The sequence below is a fragment of the Musa acuminata genome, chromosome BXJ2-8, assembly GCF_036884655.1.
Source record: "Musa acuminata AAA Group cultivar baxijiao chromosome BXJ2-8, Cavendish_Baxijiao_AAA, whole genome shotgun sequence".
Lineage (NCBI taxonomy): Eukaryota > Viridiplantae > Streptophyta > Magnoliopsida > Zingiberales > Musaceae > Musa > Musa acuminata.
In genome coordinates this window covers 4,638,818-4,658,879 of record NC_088345.1, presented here as the reverse complement: position 1 = coordinate 4,658,879, position 20,062 = coordinate 4,638,818, and the positions used below count along the sequence as shown (strand labels likewise).

Sequence of the window (20,062 nt, the reverse complement as noted above, 5' to 3'; positions counted from 1 at the left end):
ATCTAATTCTTTGTACTTAAATTATATTAATATTATAATTTTATATATTAATTTGTTTAATATATAAATAAAAAATATATCATATGATATCGGATCGACGTAAAGATGATAGATAAAAAAGATAATTTTATGTTCAATAATTTTATCGATAAAAAAAGATAATTTTAATATTACACTTATTAAAAATAAAAAATATTAAAAATATTTTTTTTGTTACTATTATGTTAATTGTGTTATATTTTCTGTCAATATAATTAATTTTTCACTTTAAATTTTAATATATATTTTTTGAATATAAAAATTATAATATTAATAAGATAACTATGTGCAACGGATACCTAATTCTTGATTTGATGGCTGTGGCTGAGCGTTTTCGAACACCGTTCGGACTCCAATGTTTGATCGATCGTACTCTGGAGATAAAGTGGCATTAGATGCACTTCAAACCTGACTGTGAGAGATGGTTGTCAGGTTAAAGGATTTAATGGCTTGCTCAAGATCTTGTGGCATGCGTTCTTTGCCGTCATGTGGATTCACCGAAGTTAGATGGCGTGCTCTATCGCTTTCTTTCCTGTGATCGGGATCACGGTGACACGGCCACGGAGCGAGGGGGAGGAGGAGGCGGAGGGAGAGAAGCGGCTACAGAAGGTGCCAAGGAACGGTGACAATTTACTTCAGCTCGCGGTGAGGAGGACGCGCGCGGTTGCACATAAAGGCGAGGAGGATGTCGGTGACCAGCGGCGCTGACAGCTGCCTCGGGCCTGCCGCCGCTGGATCTCTGCTCCGGAGGAACAGGACGATTCTGGTGGGTGAGACGCTGTTGTACGGCAGCCTGCGGCAAGAGGAGCCATGGGAAAGTGGATGCGCGCGACTTCTCGTGAGATGTACAGGCAACGGTGTGCAGTAACGGCGGTCTGCTTCGGCCACCATCTGCAGTGGCTGTGAGGGGGACGTAGGCGACGATGCAGCTGTCATGCATGAATGCGGGCGACCTTTCCATGGGAATGATGAGGAGGTTAGGTGGTGCTCCTCAACGGCCGGAGAGCAATTATGGGCGGTACATGGTTTGACAGGCCCCGAAGTAGGAGGAGAAGGTTGGCAGTGAGCAGTCAATTGTCTCTCCGCTTACCAACAACATCCCATGCTTATGTAGCACCGTCACCGGCCATGGTTTCAATCACGAGCTCGTATGATCACTGTTGAAGATGGCGGGGGTTACTGAGCTGGTGACGTGGGTAGATCGACACCTAATGGGTTATCAATGCTGACACTTAAGGATGTGAGCTCAATAATGCGTGATGGGCGGTTCGACTGCCAACAAATGGAATAATGCACGATGGACGGTTCGAACGCCAACGAATGGAATTTGAAGTGAATCAATGATTTCTGCATCTGTTGTTCATAATTTCATATTCTCTCAGCTACGATTCAATTTCTGATGGTTCTCTGTCACGCTATGAAAGTGTTAGTATGTTTGTCGGATGAACACTTCACATCATATTTATTTCAAGCTAATCTAATTTGATTTATGCTCTTAAGACTCAACATTTATCGACTTCTCTGTACCATTTGTTAACGTAAGATGAATTGGAATATGTTGGGTCTCGATCTACTGATTACACGTGAGGGGGTGTAGCTCATATGGTAGAGCGCTCGCTTCGCATGCGAGAGGCACGGGGTTCGATTCCCCGCACTTCCAATTAAAAAGATTTTCTGGCGTATTATTTTTAGTTGAATTAATATTTCTAATATTCGAGTTGTTCTCTAAAAGAACATGTGAGGGGGTGTAGCTCATATGGTAGAGCGCTCGCTTTGCATGCGAGAGGCACGGGGTTCGATTCCCCGTACCTCCAAATAAAATTTTTTTTAGGGCACATACTTTATATATATAAAGTCAGGGATAATTCAATTGATATTTTGTTCTCTGGAACACTTCTTATCCAATCCCTGAGCTCAGAAAGATTTGGATTTGGATTTGGATGGAGTTCTTTGGAGCCATGATCACATCCACCTCCTCCTTCCCTTCTTCATCCCTCCTCAGCCTCCACCGCTCCGGCAGCCCTCTCGCTCACCCCCGCCGCCAGCACCTGCGCTTCCCCAGCTGCCGCGCCACCGTCCAGCTGACCTCGGTTCCGGCCTCCGAGCCCAGTCCCACCAACCCCGGTCTCCACGCCATTGGTCGGAGGGAGGCCTCTCTCGCTCTCGCCGGCCTCCTCTTCACCCGCCTCCTCGACTCACCAGCCCGCGCGGCCGACGAGCAGCCAGGTTCCCCCGGCTGCGCCCTCACCGTCGCCCCCTCCGGCCTCGCCTTCTGCGACCGCGTCGTGGGCAGCGGGCCCGAGGCCACCCAGGGGCAGCTCATCAAGGTGCTGCTTCCTTTCCTTGTCACACTCGACCCGTTCGTAGAATTGCCTCAATGGAATTGACCGTGTGATTTTGACGGTGGAATCTGCAAGGCGCATTACGTAGGGAGGTTAGAGAACGGGACGGTGTTCGACAGCAGCTACAGCCGCGGGCGACCGCTCACGTTCCGCGTCGGCGTCGGCGAGGTAACTATACCCATCTGTTTCAGCTCCCTCATCCACGAAACAGAGTCATGCACTCCCTCCATGGCATCACCTCGATTTCGATCGATGTTCCCAGGTCATCAAAGGATGGGATCAGGGCATCCTCGGCGCCGAAGGAATCCCGCCAATGCTTGCTGGTACGCAGAATGTGGGAATGAATACATGATCCGGGTTGCGGGATACGTGACTCTACTCTCATCGAGTGTTGCATTCTTTCAGGTGGCAAACGTACACTTAAGCTTCCTCCGGAGCTTGCCTATGGCATCAGAGGTGCAGGCTGCAAAGGAGGTGAGCTTTCTACCAGAATCCTCCACAGATCGAACAGATAAATTAGGCAGCACATCAAATTAGAACAGATAACTTGAACAAATGAATTAGACATGTATATGCTCAAATGCTGTCTTGTATGGATCAGGTTCTTGTCTCATTCCTCCAAATTCCACCCTTCTCTTCGATGTCGAATTCATCGGCAAGGCATGAGCTCCTGCAGAAAGGAACTAGAATCAGCTCTAGCAGCTTGAGCATATGAAGCAGGCAAGAAGCATCACCTGTACAAGTACCTTTTGTAACAACCATTCTTTCTTGAATGGAGATAAAGAGGGAGAGGATTGGTGCAACGAGTATGTGAACAGGTGGAGAACATCAACACTGTCGTTCAATGAATACAAGTGATATATTTTTTTTAATGATATGCTAGAAACACATGGCACAGGAAACTCTTAGCAGATGCAATAGTGTGTCTATCTGCAGGAAACATTGTGTTGTATTATCCTTTATCTGCTCCACAACATTAGAGCTTAGGAACAGTTGCTGGGATCTTCATGAATCCAACCCCCTGAATAGATATACGCTTTTGCCGCAGATACACGACCGGCCCACTTATAAGTAACAACCCCCCCATAATCACCTGCGATAAAAGAGAGTTACTGGCTTTGAATCTTCAAAAGCTTGTAAAAATTGCTGCAGAATGAGTTAGATCTCAAACTAACATTTCCTGTTAATAGATAGAACAGTGGTCCACTACAATCATCTTACAACCCCTCTTAACATTTCTTAATGAGTCACATGCTATGTTTCATGCTACTTCACCACCTGTTTGTAATGGTAATCATGAACAGGGCACCTGGTATTTCTAACATCCCTTGAGGTTTTGCAGGTATCTGTCAACAGGGAAGGGAAGGATATGTTTCTTATACAGGCTTCCAGACAAGAAATCCAGATCGAACCTCCTTATGCATATGTTATAAGGCAGTTTGGAACCCGAAATCTTGTACGCATTCTTATACATTTTAATTTTGTTAATTACTAGGTAACACAGAACAGCACAAACTTCATTGGTTATCATCCAGTAATTAACTTATGAAGGTTTCCAGACAAAATAATGTTACTAGGTTCACACTTCACGAACCATATAAATCCAATATTCTAAAGAGTTTATGATGCAATGCCTTAAACCATTTCCGCAAACAAGACTTTGCCACCATCTTTTGCATCGTAACAAATGTGTCGGAGCCTCTCGAGTGGACAAGATCATCATCTTTTGCTCAAGACTGCATCTCCCTGAGATTTTTTATTAACCTTCCAATTCTAATTTGAACATGTGAGCAATCTATTGAATACACCACAACGATTTAGACTCTTGCCATTTTAGATGGACACTCTGCATTAGCACATAATACAAAGGTAGCTTTGTCAATCTCCTAGATATGGACTCAGTGGGTCATCTACTTGTATCTTCTTTATAATCACCTATCATATCTTCATTATTTTCGATGATACTTTCCAATTTCTCCTCCAAAAAGTATTCAGTTTCTCATGAGGACCACTTATGTAAAGAAAGGTTAGGGATTTATTTGATTGGATATGCCACTAACCTTGCAAACTAATAGAGGTTTGAGTGTTAAATGATAAAAACCATGAGACTCAAAAGATAGAAAAATAGATTATAGATAAAAAAAAGGCTAGATTGAAGCTTTGATCAGCAATAAAGTAAAGTTCCATACCTCAAAACCAAAAACAGATAATTTCTCTTCACCGATGACAGGTACACAGCTCCTGTAAGTAATGTAGCTCTGATTCCCAACTTCCTGTTTTACCGAATCATCCAAAAGTTTTCTCACTTTATAGTTGTTGATTGCATCAAACAAATGTTTTTGCACAATGGTTGGATGCTTTGGAAGAGAGGACAGCCTTCTCTTCACTTTATTCTTATTTTCTTCCTTGTCACTGTGTTTGATTTCTGTACACTTCAAAGGCACATGATAGCCAGTTTCACTGCAGAGAAACTTCTCATCATTCTGTAACCAAAAAAATTCAGAGTTTGTATGAGCAAACCAAAGCTGTAAAAAATAAGTAAATAAAATAAAGGAGAACAGTATATCAAATGAGATAAGAAAAATTGTGATACTCAGTAAAATAAAATGTCTTGAGGAAATCTTCATGTGACATATCTCTCTTTCAATTTTGCAGAAATTATTCTTCCTATTTTAACTATCAAAGGGTTGTTATGCTTATAGATGTCAAATGAGGATGAAAGTTCTTTCTTTCAAACTGAACTATATACAGAAGGATTTCTGACTCATACTGGTCATCAACCAGTAATAACAATAAGACATTCTAATGAAAGGTATAAGTTTACAGCACAATCAAAAGTCAACTACATTTCCATTTACACAGAAAAATCTCCATGACTTGAGATACTAATACAACTACAAAATCCTACAATATCAAATAGTTTTTTGCTTATCAATGTTAAATGATAATATAAAGCTTTTCCCTTTATATATATATATATATATATATATATATATATATAGTTGGAGCAAACAATTCAAGCGCATAGATCTGTTCCTATTCGACTGACAGTAGCTAGTCTTGAGTGCCTTATCTTCATCATCCGGTGATGGAAATTCGGGCATTCTACTGACAGGCATAAGTTTACAGTTTCAATCATAAGTTTACAATTACAAAACCCTACGAATTTTGTGGCAATTTTTCTTGTCCTTTTGGGTTCTTCCTCTTACCTAGAAGATGTCATCTTCTTCGTCGTTTAGATAAAAAGATCTTTTTTTTTCATCCACTTATTGGACATTTTCGACCGAAGGCTCTTCTCATCGATTATTATGTTATATTAGTATATTTGGCTTCAAATGTATAGAAAGAGTTAGCAACTCTTTTTGAATCTCAATTAGGGAGATTCATTTCGTCGATCAAGGACGAGAGAAGATGGAAGGCAAAATGGATTTAGGGGAGAGGAAAAACGGTACCTTTTCCGAGTGCTGGCAAGGGAGGCAAGCCCCGGAGGGAGAGCACTGATAGGAAGCGTTCCCCTTGGCTTCCGTGAAGCCGAGCAGCGACCGACCCCGTTCCCTTTCTTCTTCGTCACGTCCTCCGCCGCCGCCCTCCGCAGGGATGCACCACCAAGACGCCAAGGTAAGCGCCACCACCCACAATCTCAACCCCATCGCCTCGCCCCCCCCCCCCCCTCTCTCTCTCTCACTCTCTCTCTCTCACTCGATCAATCGATCGATCGGGATGGGACGACGCAGGTTTGCAGGGCGAAGTCGGTCACAGGTCGTTGCATCGACCCCGAACAAGGTGACGTGGTCTCTCACGTGACTCGTCGAATGGGTCCCGCACACCGTTTCTGAGAAACGGTGAAGCCGCGTTGTGTGCCACGCGGTAAAGGTCGGCCCGACTTGCGATCGCACGTCCGTCTTCCTCTTCGAACGCACCAATCACGAGGGGACCCACAAAGACTTCAGTTGGTTTGCTCCCCAAGTCATGAATTTGACCGAAGCGAATGGGGCCCACGTAAGACTTCAGTTGTCGCCATTACAGATACAATGGAACCGCACCGATCCGAACCGAACCGAACCGAACCGACACAATCTGTTTCAAACCGTGTTGAACCGAGAAAATTGAGCCAAGCCCCGACCGACGAAACCCAACACTACACACACAATTCATTGGATTTTCCCGAGCCAAGTCTTTTGTTTGTTCTCCATCCTAAGAGAGAGCAAAAATAATCCAAATTAAATGTAGTAAGTCTCTGATTCAGATTTGTTCTTCCTCTCCTTGTCACATGAATTAATGGCGAGAGGAAACCACAATTCATATCATAAACAGGGGAAATGAACTCTTTCCTGTACAGGAAAGTACACCGAGTTGGATCTCCCTCTCTCTCCCCAGCTCAAAAAAACATAAAGATATGTATATAATATTAGATAATTTTGTTTGTGGGTTCTGTCAAGATCTGTAGGCGTTGGGATCAAGCCACCTCCGGCAACGGCGGCAGGTTGAGATCCAAATCGAAGGGAAGACGCCTCGCTTGCGCCGCCATCACCGTCGGTGAGACCCTCGTCCCGATTCCCTTGAACCCAGTTAACGCCGCCGAGGCCGCCGCCGCATCCGATCTCGAAGCAGCGCCTAGGAACAAGAACGGACGCGCGTGAAGGAAGGGGAAACGAGCGGCGGCATGGCCGAGCTCGAGTTCCAGTGGAGGGGGCGCGGAAGGGGTGGAGGACTCGACGGTGTTGCCGCTGCTGCTGGGGCTGGATGGGGCGGTTCCGGCTCCAGCGGCGGCGGTGAAGATTGGGAAGTTGGTCTTAGCCTTGGGGCCGCGGAACTGGAGGGCGGCGGTGTCGTAGGCCCGCGCCGCCTCCTCCGCGGTGTCGAAGGTTCCGAGCCAGACGCGGCTCTTCTTGGCGGGGTCGCGGATCTCCGCCGCGTACCGTCCCCACGGCCGCTTCCTCACGCCCCGGAATCGCATCTCCTTCGTTTCCCCGCCTCCCTCGCCCCCTTCGCTGTTCTTCGCCCTCGGAGACATATCAACAGGCCCACGCTTCTTCTCTTCTTCTTCTAAATAGAGAGAGAAAGGGGCGTCTTGTGGTGGAAGGAGATGCGAGCGTTGCGGTCATTATATATAGAAAGGAGAGATAGAGAGAGAGAGGGTGACGTGGAGCGGCGAAATGGGTTTTGACCGACGGGAGCCGCCGCCCTCCCGTGGCTATATGGATGCGCGAAACCACGGCACAAGACGACAGCACGTTGGAAATGGGGGAACGCCCATCATAAAGCAAACACTGACGGCTTAGATCGTCTGGGTTTGTGGAGGTGCAAACAACGTGTCGATTCGGAGGAGTGTTGCAATCCGACACGTGTTTGTCGAGACGTGGGTGGCCTCAGCGCTCGTGGGCGGCGCTGTCTCCGTCCCGGCGTCGTCATCGATTTCGACGGAGGGATAACGACCGTTACGGCCTGTGCCGCCTCCGTAGGGCAACAAAGAGGAGGGACATACGTGACGGCGAGACAACGGGCAACGAGTCCTCGGGGGATGTACCCGGGCGGGGCGGCTGCCTCCGCGAAGCATCGGGGACAAAGCGACAGGGAAGTGACGCGTTCGTGTAGGAGGGGGGATGCGTCTGCTTCACTTGTCTTCAAGCGCGTGCGCAGGAGGACGGTGTCGTCTGCGGTCTTCTTGGAAGCGCGTGATCTGTACGGATCTGAATCCAACGGACGTCGTAGATGTTGCGGTCCCGCTCACCTGACGTCAGACAGGATCACCGCAATTATCACATCACTCGAGCAAGAATCGATCCGGTCATCTGACTCATTCCGTGTTGAAGAAAACGATCCGATGAATTGAACCGACCAAAAGTCTTATTTTTTATCTCTCTAATTCGCAATCAATCTGACACGTGTCGGTAGGAACGCGCCACTGTCTCCCTCATTGCGGTACATCCCCCCGGGGATGTACCAAAGCATCAAAGGGGAAGCGGCGGGATGTACCGGTGCCAGAGGACTGAAGGGGGAGTTGTCTGCGCCACTTGTCTCCAACCGCGTGCCCGAGGAGGACGGGTAATTCTCCATGGACTCGGAAACGCCAAGGCGTCCACAGGCAACCGTCCATCGATTTGGAAACGCCAACTCCACATGCATCACGCGCTCCGGCGCTCGTCCGAGGATTCGTCGTCCTCCGAGGAGTCCTTGAGGTGGTGGAAGAAGTTGTCCAGGTGCCAGGGGCAGCTGTCGTACCAGCGGCCGCGCACGGCCGTGGCCCGCCATTGCTGATCCGCGATCATCTCCGGCGACAGCCCCCACCGCTGCAGCTCTTCCGGCTGGTGGTGGATGGCGAGGCTGTAGTCACCGCCCGGGCCCAGCTGCATCACTCTGATCTCGCAGTTGCCGGGGTTGTTCAGCCGCTCGAACTCGTCCACCGTCCACTTGAACCACTTCATCAGGAATACCCTCGAGGTCAGGCCGTGCGACACGATCACCAGATTCACGTTGGTGTTGTCCTCCTGCTCCAGCCGCCGCATGTCGATGTCTCTCCACAGCGACTCCATGAAACCTGCATTCCGACCCACCGCATGCGAGTTGAGAGACCTGCAGAAGGGAGGAGGAAAGAGGGTGGGGGGGGGGGGGGGGGTGGGCGAAGTTTCCGTACTTGTGACCCGGTCAAAGACATCCGCGGCGGACTCGCCCTCCGGGAAGCGGAAGAAGAAGCGACCGAAGCGCTCCCGCGTCTCCTTGATGGCCTTCATCCTCTCCTCCACCTGGAAGTTCCCGAAGTCCTGCTCCCGGATTCGGCACTCCTCCCTCACCCCGATGATCCTCTTCCGGGGGAACGCCCGACCCATCTCCCGCAGCGTCGACCGCGTGCGCTCGTAGGGCGACACGTAGAAGTACACCTTCCACGCTGCCGCCCGCCCGCCCTCCGACACCACCTGGCAGATCCGCTCCCCTGCATCGCGGGCCTGCTCGACGCCCAGCACCGTGAGCGGAATCCGGTAGTCCGGCGTCGTGGTGTAAGCCGCCATGTCCAGGTTCCCCTGGCTCTCCCCATGCCTCACCAGTATGATCCTCTTGGGGAGGCTCCTGTGGCTACTCTTCTGACTCTTCTCCATCTGCTCTCCCTTCCTCCTCCTGAACCCAGGATATGCTATGGCTTCATAGCTTCTTGTTGCGGTCTGACCAATCCATCGAACGAACTCTGAGCTGTCTCCCCTGGCGTGCGTTGACAAAGACAACGAACAAAATAAGCTTTCACATTGAACAAGATGAGGAACCTGAAAGATAGGTCACGGAAATCGCAGCCGCCAGGTTCCAACGAGAATCCAACGAGCTCTGCATCAAAACAACCAACTTCAACAGCACAAAGAGCAATGCATGAACAACACAAAGGTCATCCCGGAAATATCTGATTGAACAATGGTCATAACACGAAACTAGAATATTAAATCAAGCAGGAAAGTGGCAAAGATGAAGATCGCATCAGAAACCATACCAAGCTGTTCACAGTGGCTGTGATGGATGGCTACTTGCCCTCAAAAACTTTGCTAACAACAATTACTGCAATGGATGACTCCTCTTTTGCTTCAATGCATCACAGGGTTCCTTCGAACATTTCAAGCGATCAGAAGACTGCATTAAGGGGAAAATTCTTTATTTATTCAATGCTCTAGAGTAACCCATCACAGCAATTAACATAGAATTAATGCTCCAATCTAGAAGAAATAATCTAAAAATCATTCCTAGGGATTCAATGCAACACGCAAATACATATACTTCAATTGTTTTCCAGCCAAAAGATTTCATTGTGGTCCTGAGGGCTTTGACTCACCCATTAGGGGATCTATCCACTGTTTAAAGGCAAAATACTCCCCTTTTCGAAGAGGCCACAAACACCTGAAGACCATTCATATTACAGAACATTTTAGTAAAACAACTTATCTATATCTCATTTAACTTCTATTATCTGACAATTTCTGAAGCTAAACAAACATTCCATTGTTGACAAATCATGAAATCTGTGATGCAGTGACTGTTTATCCAACAACAAGCCTCTGACCACTGATAGCTGTGCAAAAAGTTATAATAAAGAATTGAAGATTCTACATCTAAAGCTTACTGCTTCAGAAAATCTTGTGCATGCAAATTGCAACATTGAATTCTCCAATAATACTGTAATTTTGTACTTTGCCCTTCTATGTCACATCAATCACTGGACCTCTATCCCAGGTTCACCGATATGCAACAACAATTAGATCTCTGTCCAGAAGTTTGTGGACTAACAGTGCACATCAATTACTGGTGACAATAGACAAAGAATTGAGTAAAATCAGCTATTAAAGCCATTCATTAGTACGGATTATTGCTTGCCAAATTTCTGTAGGAAAAGAAGACGCTCACGCTGGCTATTATCGAGCTTTCACAAGCATTTTTCTTAATTAGAACTAAGATCAGGTACTTATAAAAGATATCAAGATGATCATACCTCTTGATGATGACAACAAAAAAGGGCCTTTGGCTGCATTAAGACAATGGGGAAAGGGATCATTCCAATCAACTAATCAGAAACTGCACTATAAACATCCAACTTTAGCATGATATTAAAATATTATGATTCAATGAACTAGAGCCTAAAATCAAGGACAAGAATGTTTGATCTTATGCTGGAACTCAATTCCACTAATGTGCCAACCAATTTTGATATTGGGTGAATAGAGAGAACTAGTAAAAATTCAGTCAATTAGTCATGATTTTACCACAGCATAGTTTCAACTAATTGTCAAAAAGCATGTTTGATATTGAACATACATCAGAAGCATTATTTTGGTGTCTGGTCAAATGGTCTTTTCATAAATCTTGATAATATCAAACATAGGTAACAAAGTCGTAAATCAGCTTGAGCATCAACTATAACCCAAACATTATCATTTAGTCATGAGCTTGGAAAGCAGAGAGTTCCAATTATGGCAGTCAGGCACAAATGTAAAACGTCTAACCCCAATTATGGATTCTTATCATGAAAAGAGTTCCAAAGGCTACCAACGGATGCTAAGGTTAAGCATGTCCTAAGTCGACAAACACCGGATTGGGATATCTTCGAGCAAATATCCCCATGGTTAAAACGAAGTGTGAACAGTCAATAGATCAAGAGTTCAAGTACTACGAGAGCGTCATGTACCCATGGATGTCATATCCTTGATTGAAAACAAGCTTGCATAATCTTTCTAAGCAATAGACACAGTTCGAAGAGCGGCAACATCCATAGAGATCAGAGAAAACTGATAATAAAAACAAAGATTGCCGCTGAATGATAAAGATTTACTTTGGATAATCCAAAATGAGCAAGGACCTGCAGAAATGGTTGATTCTCGAGAGGAATTCGCCTTCAGATGCTAAGATGCCCAAATGACGATATCGTGCGGTAGGGCTAACCGTAAGTTTTTGCACATTATCCGGAAATAGTACGAGTAGCATTCATCAACAAGCTTCAAATGGATCACCAATCAACAACGACGAGGCAACCACAAACAAGAAGGAAGGAGAATGAAGTCGTCAAAGCGTCGATGGAATCTTTTCATCCGAGAAAAAAGAAAAAAGCAACATCGGAAGATCAACAAAAGAGCGTCGACTGCGGGTAGGAGGAGGAGGATGACTAACAGATTCAAGAGTTGCGCCTTCGCGTCGAAGCCTTTCGTTCCTCGCGATCTGTCGCAACTATCGATTGGAAGGTGGAGAAGGGATGCGCGGCGGGAGGTTTCCTCCAACCCCTTGGCGTAGGTTGACCGGCACAGCCTGACCCCTTAATTGTAACGCAAGCCACAATAAACCACCAAACCAAAACCACATATATATATATATATATATATATATATATATATATATATATATATATATATATATGAGATCAAATTATCTCGCATTCAATTTGGGATTAAATTGAGGAAGTGACACTCTTCCTTACGAATAGGCAATCAAGAAAAGGATTGGAGGTATCCAATTAAATTGGTAATTGGAAGGATGTGCAAGAAAAGCCCAACTGAATCCCAACCGTCCACTTCCGGGAAGTGTTTACCCGGACGAGTACAGATCAGCTCAGCTCTCATTCCAGGCGACAGGAAACTTATCGTATCCTGATTTTCCATTGTGGATGGAACCCACCTGGATCTTTTGGGTGACCATGGAACCCTGATATGGATCCGACAGCTGAGCCTCTCGCCCTTCCCATCCTTCCCTACTCTGAGTTCCGACGCTTCGTTGCGCGCTCGCTAGCTCGCCCGCCCGCCTATAAGTAGCTCTTCTTGCTCCCGCGAACCCTATCCCCCCTCCATCCCCCGAAGCTGCTTCAAGAATCCTGCCCTCAGTTCCGATGGACAAGAAGGCCTCCCCCGTCGCTGCCGTGCCCCCCCCGTCTCCCGATGGAGAGTCTCTGGGCAAGGTGGATAGCCTCAAGACCCTGAACGAGCTCCTCTTCATGGAGACGGAGGAGCTGCGGCAGAAAATACGCGACCTCCGGTCTCACCTCGACCACCTCTCCCTCGATCATTCCCTCTCCTCCGACCTCGAGAACGACATCACCCGCCTCGTACTTGCCTCCCGCCTCGCCGAGTTCGCCGAGGAGATGACGGCTGCGGAGGAGCGGACCACGCCGGTGGAGGCCGACCTTGTGATGGCGGGCTTGCATCTGGAGTCGGCGGACGCGGACAAGGATGCGATCGAGAATACTTTGGATGCAGCGATCTCGGATAAGGATGCCATCCTAGAGGATACTGGCGACAAGAATCACCATGCCGAGCTACAAGTGGCTGTCCTTCTTGAGGAGATGGAGAGCTTAGAGGTGGCTCTTAAACAGAATTTGTCATCTATCGGAACCCTGGAAGTCGAAAAGGCGACCATGGGGGAGAAGATAAAATATATGGAGGAAGTTCTCAGAACCACTGATGACCAACTGCTGTCGATTGCAAGAGAGAAGGGAGAGATCGAGAAAGATCTGGAACTTGCAATCATGGAAAGGAACGCTTGCAGAAGAGATCTAAATGCGATGTCGATGGTGCTTGAAAAGACGAAGGAGGAGTTCGCTGGTTATCAGGCAGCAAATAATGCTCTCAATCAGGGGATCGTTAAGTTGGAGCGCCAGTTCGAGGAAGAACACGCGACGGTCATCAAGGATGTAAACCGATGGATGGGAAAGGTTGGCGGCACCGAGCGGAGGAAGGAAGAGCTCGAACAACAGATTAGTATTCTTCAAACCAAGATCGCTGATCTGCAGGGAAAGGTCTCAAAGAGTGAAGCCATTCGGCAGGAAAAGATTGCTTTAGAAGAGAAGTTGGGCTCGGTAGAGGAAGCTCTCAAGAGCGCGAACGAGCGTTTCGATCTCGTCGCAGCAGAGAAGGATGGTCTCAAGAAGGCTTTGGAACAGGCAACCCTGGAGAGAGAGTCGACCCAGAGGAAGCTCACTGATGAGGCGAACAAGTGTAAGGCTATGATTGCACAGGTGACTGAGGAGCTAAAGATGAAGCTCGGCTTGAAAGCGGTCGACGAATCGAAAGCCAAGCAGGAAGGCGAAATCGCTACTTTGCAGGGACAGGTTGCAGATCTCTCGTCTACTCTGTCTGCGCTTGTAGATTCGAGCGGAGACATCACTGGGAGAAAAGCCCAGCGGCAAGCTGAGAAAGAAGCTGTCTTGAGAGACCTTGATCTTGAGAAGGCCAAGGTCCGCCGGCTGAGATTGCAGTTGGAGAAGCTGAAGAAGGGCAGGGATGATGCGGCCAACGTGCTCCGGAAAATGGTGGTGGTAATTGAAGGACTCATAGCGGAGAACAGGATCATCGAGACAGCTATTGATTCACGGAGACCGGAGAAAGATTCCCTGGAGGAGAAACTGAGGACCGCCCAACAAGTATCCAAGAAAATGGAGGGGAAGGCCAGAGCTTTGTCCTTGCTAAGGAGTACCTCAGAGCTCATCACTGGGTTGGTGACGGAAGGCAACGAGGACGGCGTTGGACGAGGAATCGACATCGAGCAGGATGCGGATGAGAGCATGGAGCATATGGAAGGAGAACTGGAAGCCATGAAGACGGCTTTGAAGAGCAAGCTGGCGAAGGTCGAGGGCATGGACCAGGCACTCAACCTCTTGGGCGGCGCCGTGGAGGAGGGCAAGAAGAATGGCGGAGAGTGGAGGTGGCTCTGCCCAACCGCGGCAACTTTGCTTGCTGCCATTTCTTTAGCCTATGCGGCCAAGCATTAGCTTCAAGTGCTAGTCTCTCTTTGGTAGCCAAGGAAGAAGCCTTTTTCCTATAGTTTGACGTAATATGAATAAAAGGTGGAATCCAACATATGCTTGTAGCATAGTGTCTCTGGTTGCAATGCAAAAGCAGTGAACTGAAGGGGTGGTTGCATGTAATATACCTTTGTTCTGCAAATAGTCACATCCACTTGTGGCTTACAGATTGCTGTCCATAAATATGCTCTTCAGACAAAATGTCTCCTCTTTAACCTGGCAACAAGGCAGTCCCAGGAAGAAGAAGAAGAAGAAGAAGAAGAAGCATTAGGTAATAATTGCAGTTCCAAGGTGGAAAATGTAGATTGACACACCAAAAAGAGGAATGGCAGACCATTCATGGGTGCTTCAATATTCCATTCATCCATAAATCCCAGTCATCAGTTTCTGGAGTTGAGCTGCACATAAAACAATGAACACAAGTCTCACCAACTATCTCACCTTATTTAATGCACTTAAACCACCAATAAAATCTAAGCTTAAAACGAAACATACATTTCAGGAAATATCTATAGTGCCTCTGAGAACCCAGTTTATACATAGGCTGGAATATTGAATCAATAAATAGTATATAAAAAAAGAGAGATCTAATGATATTGATGTCATTCCTGTAACCTTTAGACTTGGAACATGAAAATTCTCAGATGCATCAACAATCATGATGTCGTTCCTGCGTCATTCCTTGATTGGCCTTAATTTTTACAGGAAGTTCAATGATCATACCATAAAATTCACAACTATGATAACCATATGGCAAAAAAAACCATATAGCACAATGCATGCTAGAATTATGGGAGCACAAAAATGCACACATCCTTTCATCATTTGTAGCTGATGCAGAACTAGAGATATATCACATATACAAAATGGCATAGCTTTTTGAGGTGCAAGCCAAACATATAAAACATATATAATTTCCGATGCAAACATTAGACTGAATAAGTGCCAAACTAAAGTTCCACTTCATTAGACTGATAAATGTCCGTGGATAAAGACCAACTTTGCAGGTCTTATTATTATATTACCTGGAGCCACATTTTGATCGCCAAACAGGAAGAGCATTGGTGTCGGTAATGTTGTTGGAGGGTGAGCTGTCGTCAGAGGCAGTGCCAAAATGGAATGAGATGTTTCCATCTTGATAATTCATCACATTTCCCTTTCTACAAAGGTGGAAGGAGTCTTCAAAAAGGGACAGAAGAATGAACTGCAAAAGTGCTCAAATGAACACCATGGTCAGGGAAAAAACAAACTTGACAAGAAGCTAGCAATCAAACAGTTTAAACATATGGTACACCTTTATTTAGCAACTGTTGAAATTTCTGTCAAGATACTAAAAGGTGATGGCCACAATGTGTTATAGATGTAAATATCTGACCAATATATCAATCACATAATAAATAAAAGAAAGCATAAATGAGGTTTAAGTTAGGCATCATGATTATCTCCAATCTTTCAGAAACATTTAAAAGAAGTATTGCTGCCTGCTAAGGTAGTAAATATTGATCAACTCACTAAGTCTAATGATCAGAGAAGAATACCTGTGCTGGAGAAAGCAAAGTGCAAACCATGCAGAAACACCACCTGAGATTGCAGCAAACTGAGGATTTCTCTCCATTGAACCCAATCATATATCTACTAGTGACAAAAAGGAAGCATCACTTTCCTTGAGTTTCAGTTCATCCAAGCTGTGGCCTTTGTGGCACCTGCATCACAAATTCCACACAGTTCTTCGATAAATATATATTTACTACCTTATCAAATTAACCAACAGGTAAACAAACCACAAGATGCTTACAGATATAGGCAACCATTTGAAAACTTAACTTCGATAAATCTCATTTAATGTACAAGGAAAATGTAAACAATCTCTAGCCTCATTTTACTTAATGTGGCCTCCAACAATTCAGTGTAACAGAGAAGCTACCTACTAATGGCCAACATTTAAACCCTATTGACCAATATAACTCTAATCCTTCTACCAATAGCATGTAACATCATTTGTATTATTTGATTGCACTAGATCTCTACAAAAGAAGTGCTCTTTTAAGAATTATTTTGAATAACGTTCCTTCTCAAATACAATTTAATAAGCTATACACCATACATTATCCCTTTGCAAAGACATAAATTTAAATTTATCTTGATACCTCATTCATGGACCAACACTTGCATCCAACATCCCAAAGAAGTTACTCAACCAGGCCAATACTTCTAAAAATATCAGTATAACCAGCTTTGCCATTATGACATCACCATAGATTCTGACTTTCTTCAGAGAACTAATTTGACTTCAACCGATTGCTAGAGAAATTTTTTTTGAAAAGGCACAAAGAAATAATGAGATCAGGAAATAAAACAAATGGCTAGATTATTGCCATAACCATCACTGGCACTCATTGGCATAGTTATATGATAATTGAAATCAAAACTACCAAAAAGTGAAAATTGGTCCCCTGGCCAGTCCAGCTTAAGTGTTGGATTGAAAATTATCAAAAGGCAGAACAAATCAGGTCCATGCAACTGGTTTTACATGAATCAGAAGAACCAACCAATCCAATTCAAATCAGGTAGGTGTTCAAATGCATAAAATGGATTGTTGAAAATACACAAGTCAAGAATCACAGCATCAGCTATACCATGTCAGCAAGAGATTTCTATAACCTTCCAAAAGCATATGGTGGCATCCAAACTCCCAAACACATCACTACGTATGAGTAAAGTCATTTAAAGAGCCATACCTTCATCTACAAAGCTACAATTCATTGGTTGCCCATAACCTCTGGCTGTGAAATTATATAATGCAATAGATATACCATATATGTGAAGTCCAAAATTTGAGGATTCGATCCAATCAATTCATTATGGGCTAGCTTGAATTCTTTAGCTGCCAAAGAATGATCTAACTATGACATACTACTAACCGATGTATCATCAATGAACACAAAGCACTTAAAGTGGTTTGAAATTGGTGAATCAATCAAAATGATCAACACCAGATAATCTTCTTCCTACATGACCTAATTTTCATGTTATCTCAAAAAATCATATAGTGTCTAGTTGCCAATCCCTGATTGACTATGAACAAAATATATTTGGCCAAATGAACATTAGCTGCAACACAGATGAAGACCAACATCAAACATATTGTCAGGTGCTTCATAAAATGCATCATGCTCATTTCTTTTCACCTAAAAGAGCAAATCACTGGTGCCTTCCGATTAACAATTATCATAATAAAAGCAGATAGCAACCAAAATCATGACAAAGGTTTCTCTTCCTCTTAATTCCTGTAGCAGTGAACACTAAAAGAAGAACCAATTATTCAGGACAGAAAAAGCCAAAAAAAAAAAACAAAGCTCTCATTCTCATCACCTAATTGAGTGATCATTGGAATAAGATAAATTAGCTCCTACAAACTTAACAAACAGAGACCAATTCATTAAGGAAAGAACAAAAAAAAAAGAATATGCATGATACAATAACAGATGTTGCACAATTTTCTGTGAGCATCAAAAAATCACAAAACATCAAGACTAGTAACTTGTATTGCTACTCCAGATCACTGAAGAACATCCTGTGTGCATCATACTTGACAATAGATAGTTCTCTCCTCTGTTTATCCTTAGCTCCTCAACTCCTCATTTTAGGAGCTCACACCACAAGATTCCAGAATAAACAGAATTTACAGCCAGCTAAAAAGACTTTACAGCTCTGATAGTTAGCAACCTCAAATTGACAAAAACAATAGGACCAAGATAAGCAAATGTCAAACTCAACTTCCTTTGCACTGGGGAAGAAATCAAGAGGCAGAAGCAACTTATATAGCAAAAAGAGTGAAGGGGGAAAAAAATGTGTTCTTGTTGATCATACATATTCCTAAAATGTGAAAAAGTAGATCAAAAGGTCAACCACACTGAAAGATTCTCCAGAAAGACATACAAATCTAGAGCGCCATCACAAATACCAAGAATCAATACAAGTGTACCATCACGACACTGTAAGATATCCAAATCAAAAGAGGATTCTTTTTCCTCTTGACAGGCTTTATAAATGAGAAGAATGCAGTTAAACAAGCCACTGATTCAATCAAACAATACAATTCAACTGAATGTAGCCAAAAAGTAATTGATTTCAGGTGCAAATGGAAAATTAGATTGAGAACCAGAAAAGGATTATAACCTCATAAAAATAATCAATTTTCAATTATCCTCTCATCCTATTCTATGATAAGGATATTCAACAAAATGCCAAAACGTTTTATTACATTATCAGGCTCACACCATTCATCATATTCCATCATACCAAAAGATTATATCTTTATAATCTAGAACTCCTGTGACGCAGATCCAATATCCCCTTTCCCCTTTCCCGCCTTACTAGGCAATAAGGTCTGATGGATATTGGGCAAAACACCACCACTTGCGATCGTAACAGCTCCCAAAAGCTTACTCAACTCCTCGTCATTCCTGACAGCGAGCTGTATATGCCTTGGAACGATTCTATTCTTCTTATTATCCCTCGCAGCGTTTCCAGCCAATTCCAGGACCTGAAAAGAATCAAACCCTAATCAAATCAAACCGCCAGTCAAAACCACGGCCAATTCCAGGACCGGTTAACCGACCTCGGCAGCAAGGTATTCGAGGACGGCGGCGAGGTAGACCGGGGCACCTGCTCCGACACGCTCGGCATACTTCCCGGCCTTGAGGAACCGAGCGATGCGGCCGACGGGGAACTGGAGGCCGGCCTTATGCGAACGGGAGACAGATTTCGACGACTTGGCCTTGCCTCGGCCGCCCTTTGCCGACGTTGTGGAACTCATCTCTGGTATATCTTGCTCGCGAAGAAACCCTAACGAAGAGGAACGACGAGGAGGGCGAAGGCTTCAGTTTTGCGGATCGCCTTCGTCGCCGCCTGTATATATAGGTGCGGGGGAAAGGGTCCTTCGCAAGGTCCTTTCTTGTGATTGGTCGATTGAGGTTGCCGCGGATTGCCAGCGTGGAGCCTTGTGTTCATCCCATGATTTATCAAACGGTGGAGACTTGGTGCATCAAAGCAGTCGCCTGAGACACTTTTCGCCGTTGGATTGGAGATCTCACGGATCTCGAAGCAGAGTATTAGCGTGTCCTTAGATTTCGATGGGAATTCTCGGACCTATAAAAGGGAAATGAGAAAGGCAGTAAAATAAGGAAAATATTTCAGTGAGAATAAGATAAAGTAATTAACTCTTTTATATTTCTAAATAGAGTTAGATTAATTAGAGTTTATAAATTATATATTAAGAAAATAAAAATTTTAGATATTGGAAATGATATGTAATTATGAAAAAAATTAGATTTTTCCCAAAAAAACATCTCGTTTCCAAAACTTTCTTTTTTTTCAACCTAATATCTGATTGATCGATACGATGTATCGATCCAATTATAAT

At 44.7% G+C, this 20,062-nt stretch overlaps 6 protein-coding genes and 2 non-coding genes across 15 annotated transcripts; 4 read left to right on the top strand and 4 right to left on the bottom strand.

Annotated features, from left to right (window-relative positions):
• Positions 1 to 1,626: 1,626 nt before the first annotated feature.
• Positions 1,627 to 1,699, top strand: TRNAA-CGC (transfer RNA alanine (anticodon CGC)). The gene has a single exon. It is a non-coding gene; the product is annotated as a tRNA-Ala (tRNA).
• An 81-nt stretch (positions 1,700 to 1,780) lies between these two features.
• Positions 1,781 to 1,853, top strand: TRNAA-CGC (transfer RNA alanine (anticodon CGC)). The gene has a single exon. It is a non-coding gene; the product is annotated as a tRNA-Ala (tRNA).
• Positions 1,854 to 1,905: 52 nt separating this feature from the next.
• Positions 1,906 to 3,908, top strand: LOC135618815 (peptidyl-prolyl cis-trans isomerase FKBP13, chloroplastic-like). 2 transcript variants are annotated; one of them, XR_010489175.1, is made up of 6 exons: positions 1,906 to 2,366; positions 2,457 to 2,549; positions 2,644 to 2,704; positions 2,787 to 2,855; positions 2,983 to 3,199; positions 3,724 to 3,908. XR_010489175.1 is itself a non-coding variant. In XM_065120090.1 (5 exons), the coding sequence occupies exons 1-5, from the start codon at positions 1,980 to 1,982 to the stop codon at positions 3,045 to 3,047; spliced, it is 675 nt and encodes a 224-aa protein (XP_064976162.1). In that variant the 5' UTR covers positions 1,906 to 1,979; the 3' UTR covers positions 3,048 to 3,253. The 2 variants fall into 2 exon arrangements, 1 of the variants encoding a protein (XP_064976162.1); XM_065120090.1 differs by lacking the exon at positions 3,724 to 3,908 and having other exon boundaries at positions 2,983 to 3,253.
• On the bottom strand, positions 3,222 to 6,474 carry LOC135618816 (uncharacterized). Its single transcript, XM_065120091.1, has 3 exons — positions 5,834 to 6,474; positions 4,571 to 4,864; positions 3,222 to 3,474 (listed from the first exon to the last, which is right to left on the bottom strand). Exons 1-3 carry the CDS (start codon positions 6,029 to 6,031, stop codon positions 3,358 to 3,360), a joined length of 609 nt encoding a protein of 202 aa, XP_064976163.1. The 5' UTR covers positions 6,032 to 6,474; the 3' UTR covers positions 3,222 to 3,357.
• Positions 6,475 to 6,592: 118 nt separating this feature from the next.
• Positions 6,593 to 7,543, bottom strand: LOC135618817 (ethylene-responsive transcription factor 11-like). Its single transcript, XM_065120092.1, has one exon. The coding sequence runs from the start codon at positions 7,393 to 7,395 to the stop codon at positions 6,838 to 6,840; it is 558 nt and encodes a 185-aa protein (XP_064976164.1). The 5' UTR covers positions 7,396 to 7,543; the 3' UTR covers positions 6,593 to 6,837.
• Positions 7,544 to 8,188: 645 nt separating this feature from the next.
• LOC135582212 (phosphoglycerate mutase-like protein AT74) lies at positions 8,189 to 12,173 on the bottom strand. 7 transcript variants are annotated; one of them, XM_065120086.1, is made up of 7 exons: positions 12,018 to 12,158; positions 10,846 to 10,928; positions 10,480 to 10,658; positions 10,192 to 10,256; positions 9,856 to 9,992; positions 9,016 to 9,695; positions 8,189 to 8,919 (listed from the first exon to the last, which is right to left on the bottom strand). In XM_065120086.1, the coding sequence occupies exons 6-7, from the start codon at positions 9,473 to 9,475 to the stop codon at positions 8,507 to 8,509; spliced, it is 873 nt and encodes a 290-aa protein (XP_064976158.1). In that variant the 5' UTR covers positions 9,476 to 9,695; positions 9,856 to 9,992; positions 10,192 to 10,256; positions 10,480 to 10,658; positions 10,846 to 10,928; positions 12,018 to 12,158; the 3' UTR covers positions 8,189 to 8,506. The 7 variants fall into 7 exon arrangements, with proteins under 7 accessions (XP_064976158.1, XP_064976157.1, XP_064976154.1 ...); XM_065120085.1 differs by having other exon boundaries at positions 10,480 to 10,928; XM_065120082.1 differs by having other exon boundaries at positions 10,480 to 11,845; positions 12,018 to 12,157.
• A 553-nt stretch (positions 12,174 to 12,726) lies between these two features.
• LOC135619479 (uncharacterized) lies at positions 12,727 to 14,804 on the top strand. Its single transcript, XM_065121524.1, has one exon. The coding sequence runs from the start codon at positions 12,727 to 12,729 to the stop codon at positions 14,602 to 14,604; it is 1,878 nt and encodes a 625-aa protein (XP_064977596.1). The 3' UTR covers positions 14,605 to 14,804.
• Positions 14,805 to 18,748: 3,944 nt separating this feature from the next.
• LOC103993652 (histone H2AX) lies at positions 18,749 to 19,535 on the bottom strand. The gene is made up of 2 exons (XM_009413799.3): positions 19,259 to 19,535; positions 18,749 to 19,183 (listed from the first exon to the last, which is right to left on the bottom strand). The coding sequence occupies exons 1-2, from the start codon at positions 19,454 to 19,456 to the stop codon at positions 18,962 to 18,964; spliced, it is 420 nt and encodes a 139-aa protein (XP_009412074.1). The 5' UTR covers positions 19,457 to 19,535; the 3' UTR covers positions 18,749 to 18,961.
• Positions 19,536 to 20,062: the final 527 nt, after the last annotated feature.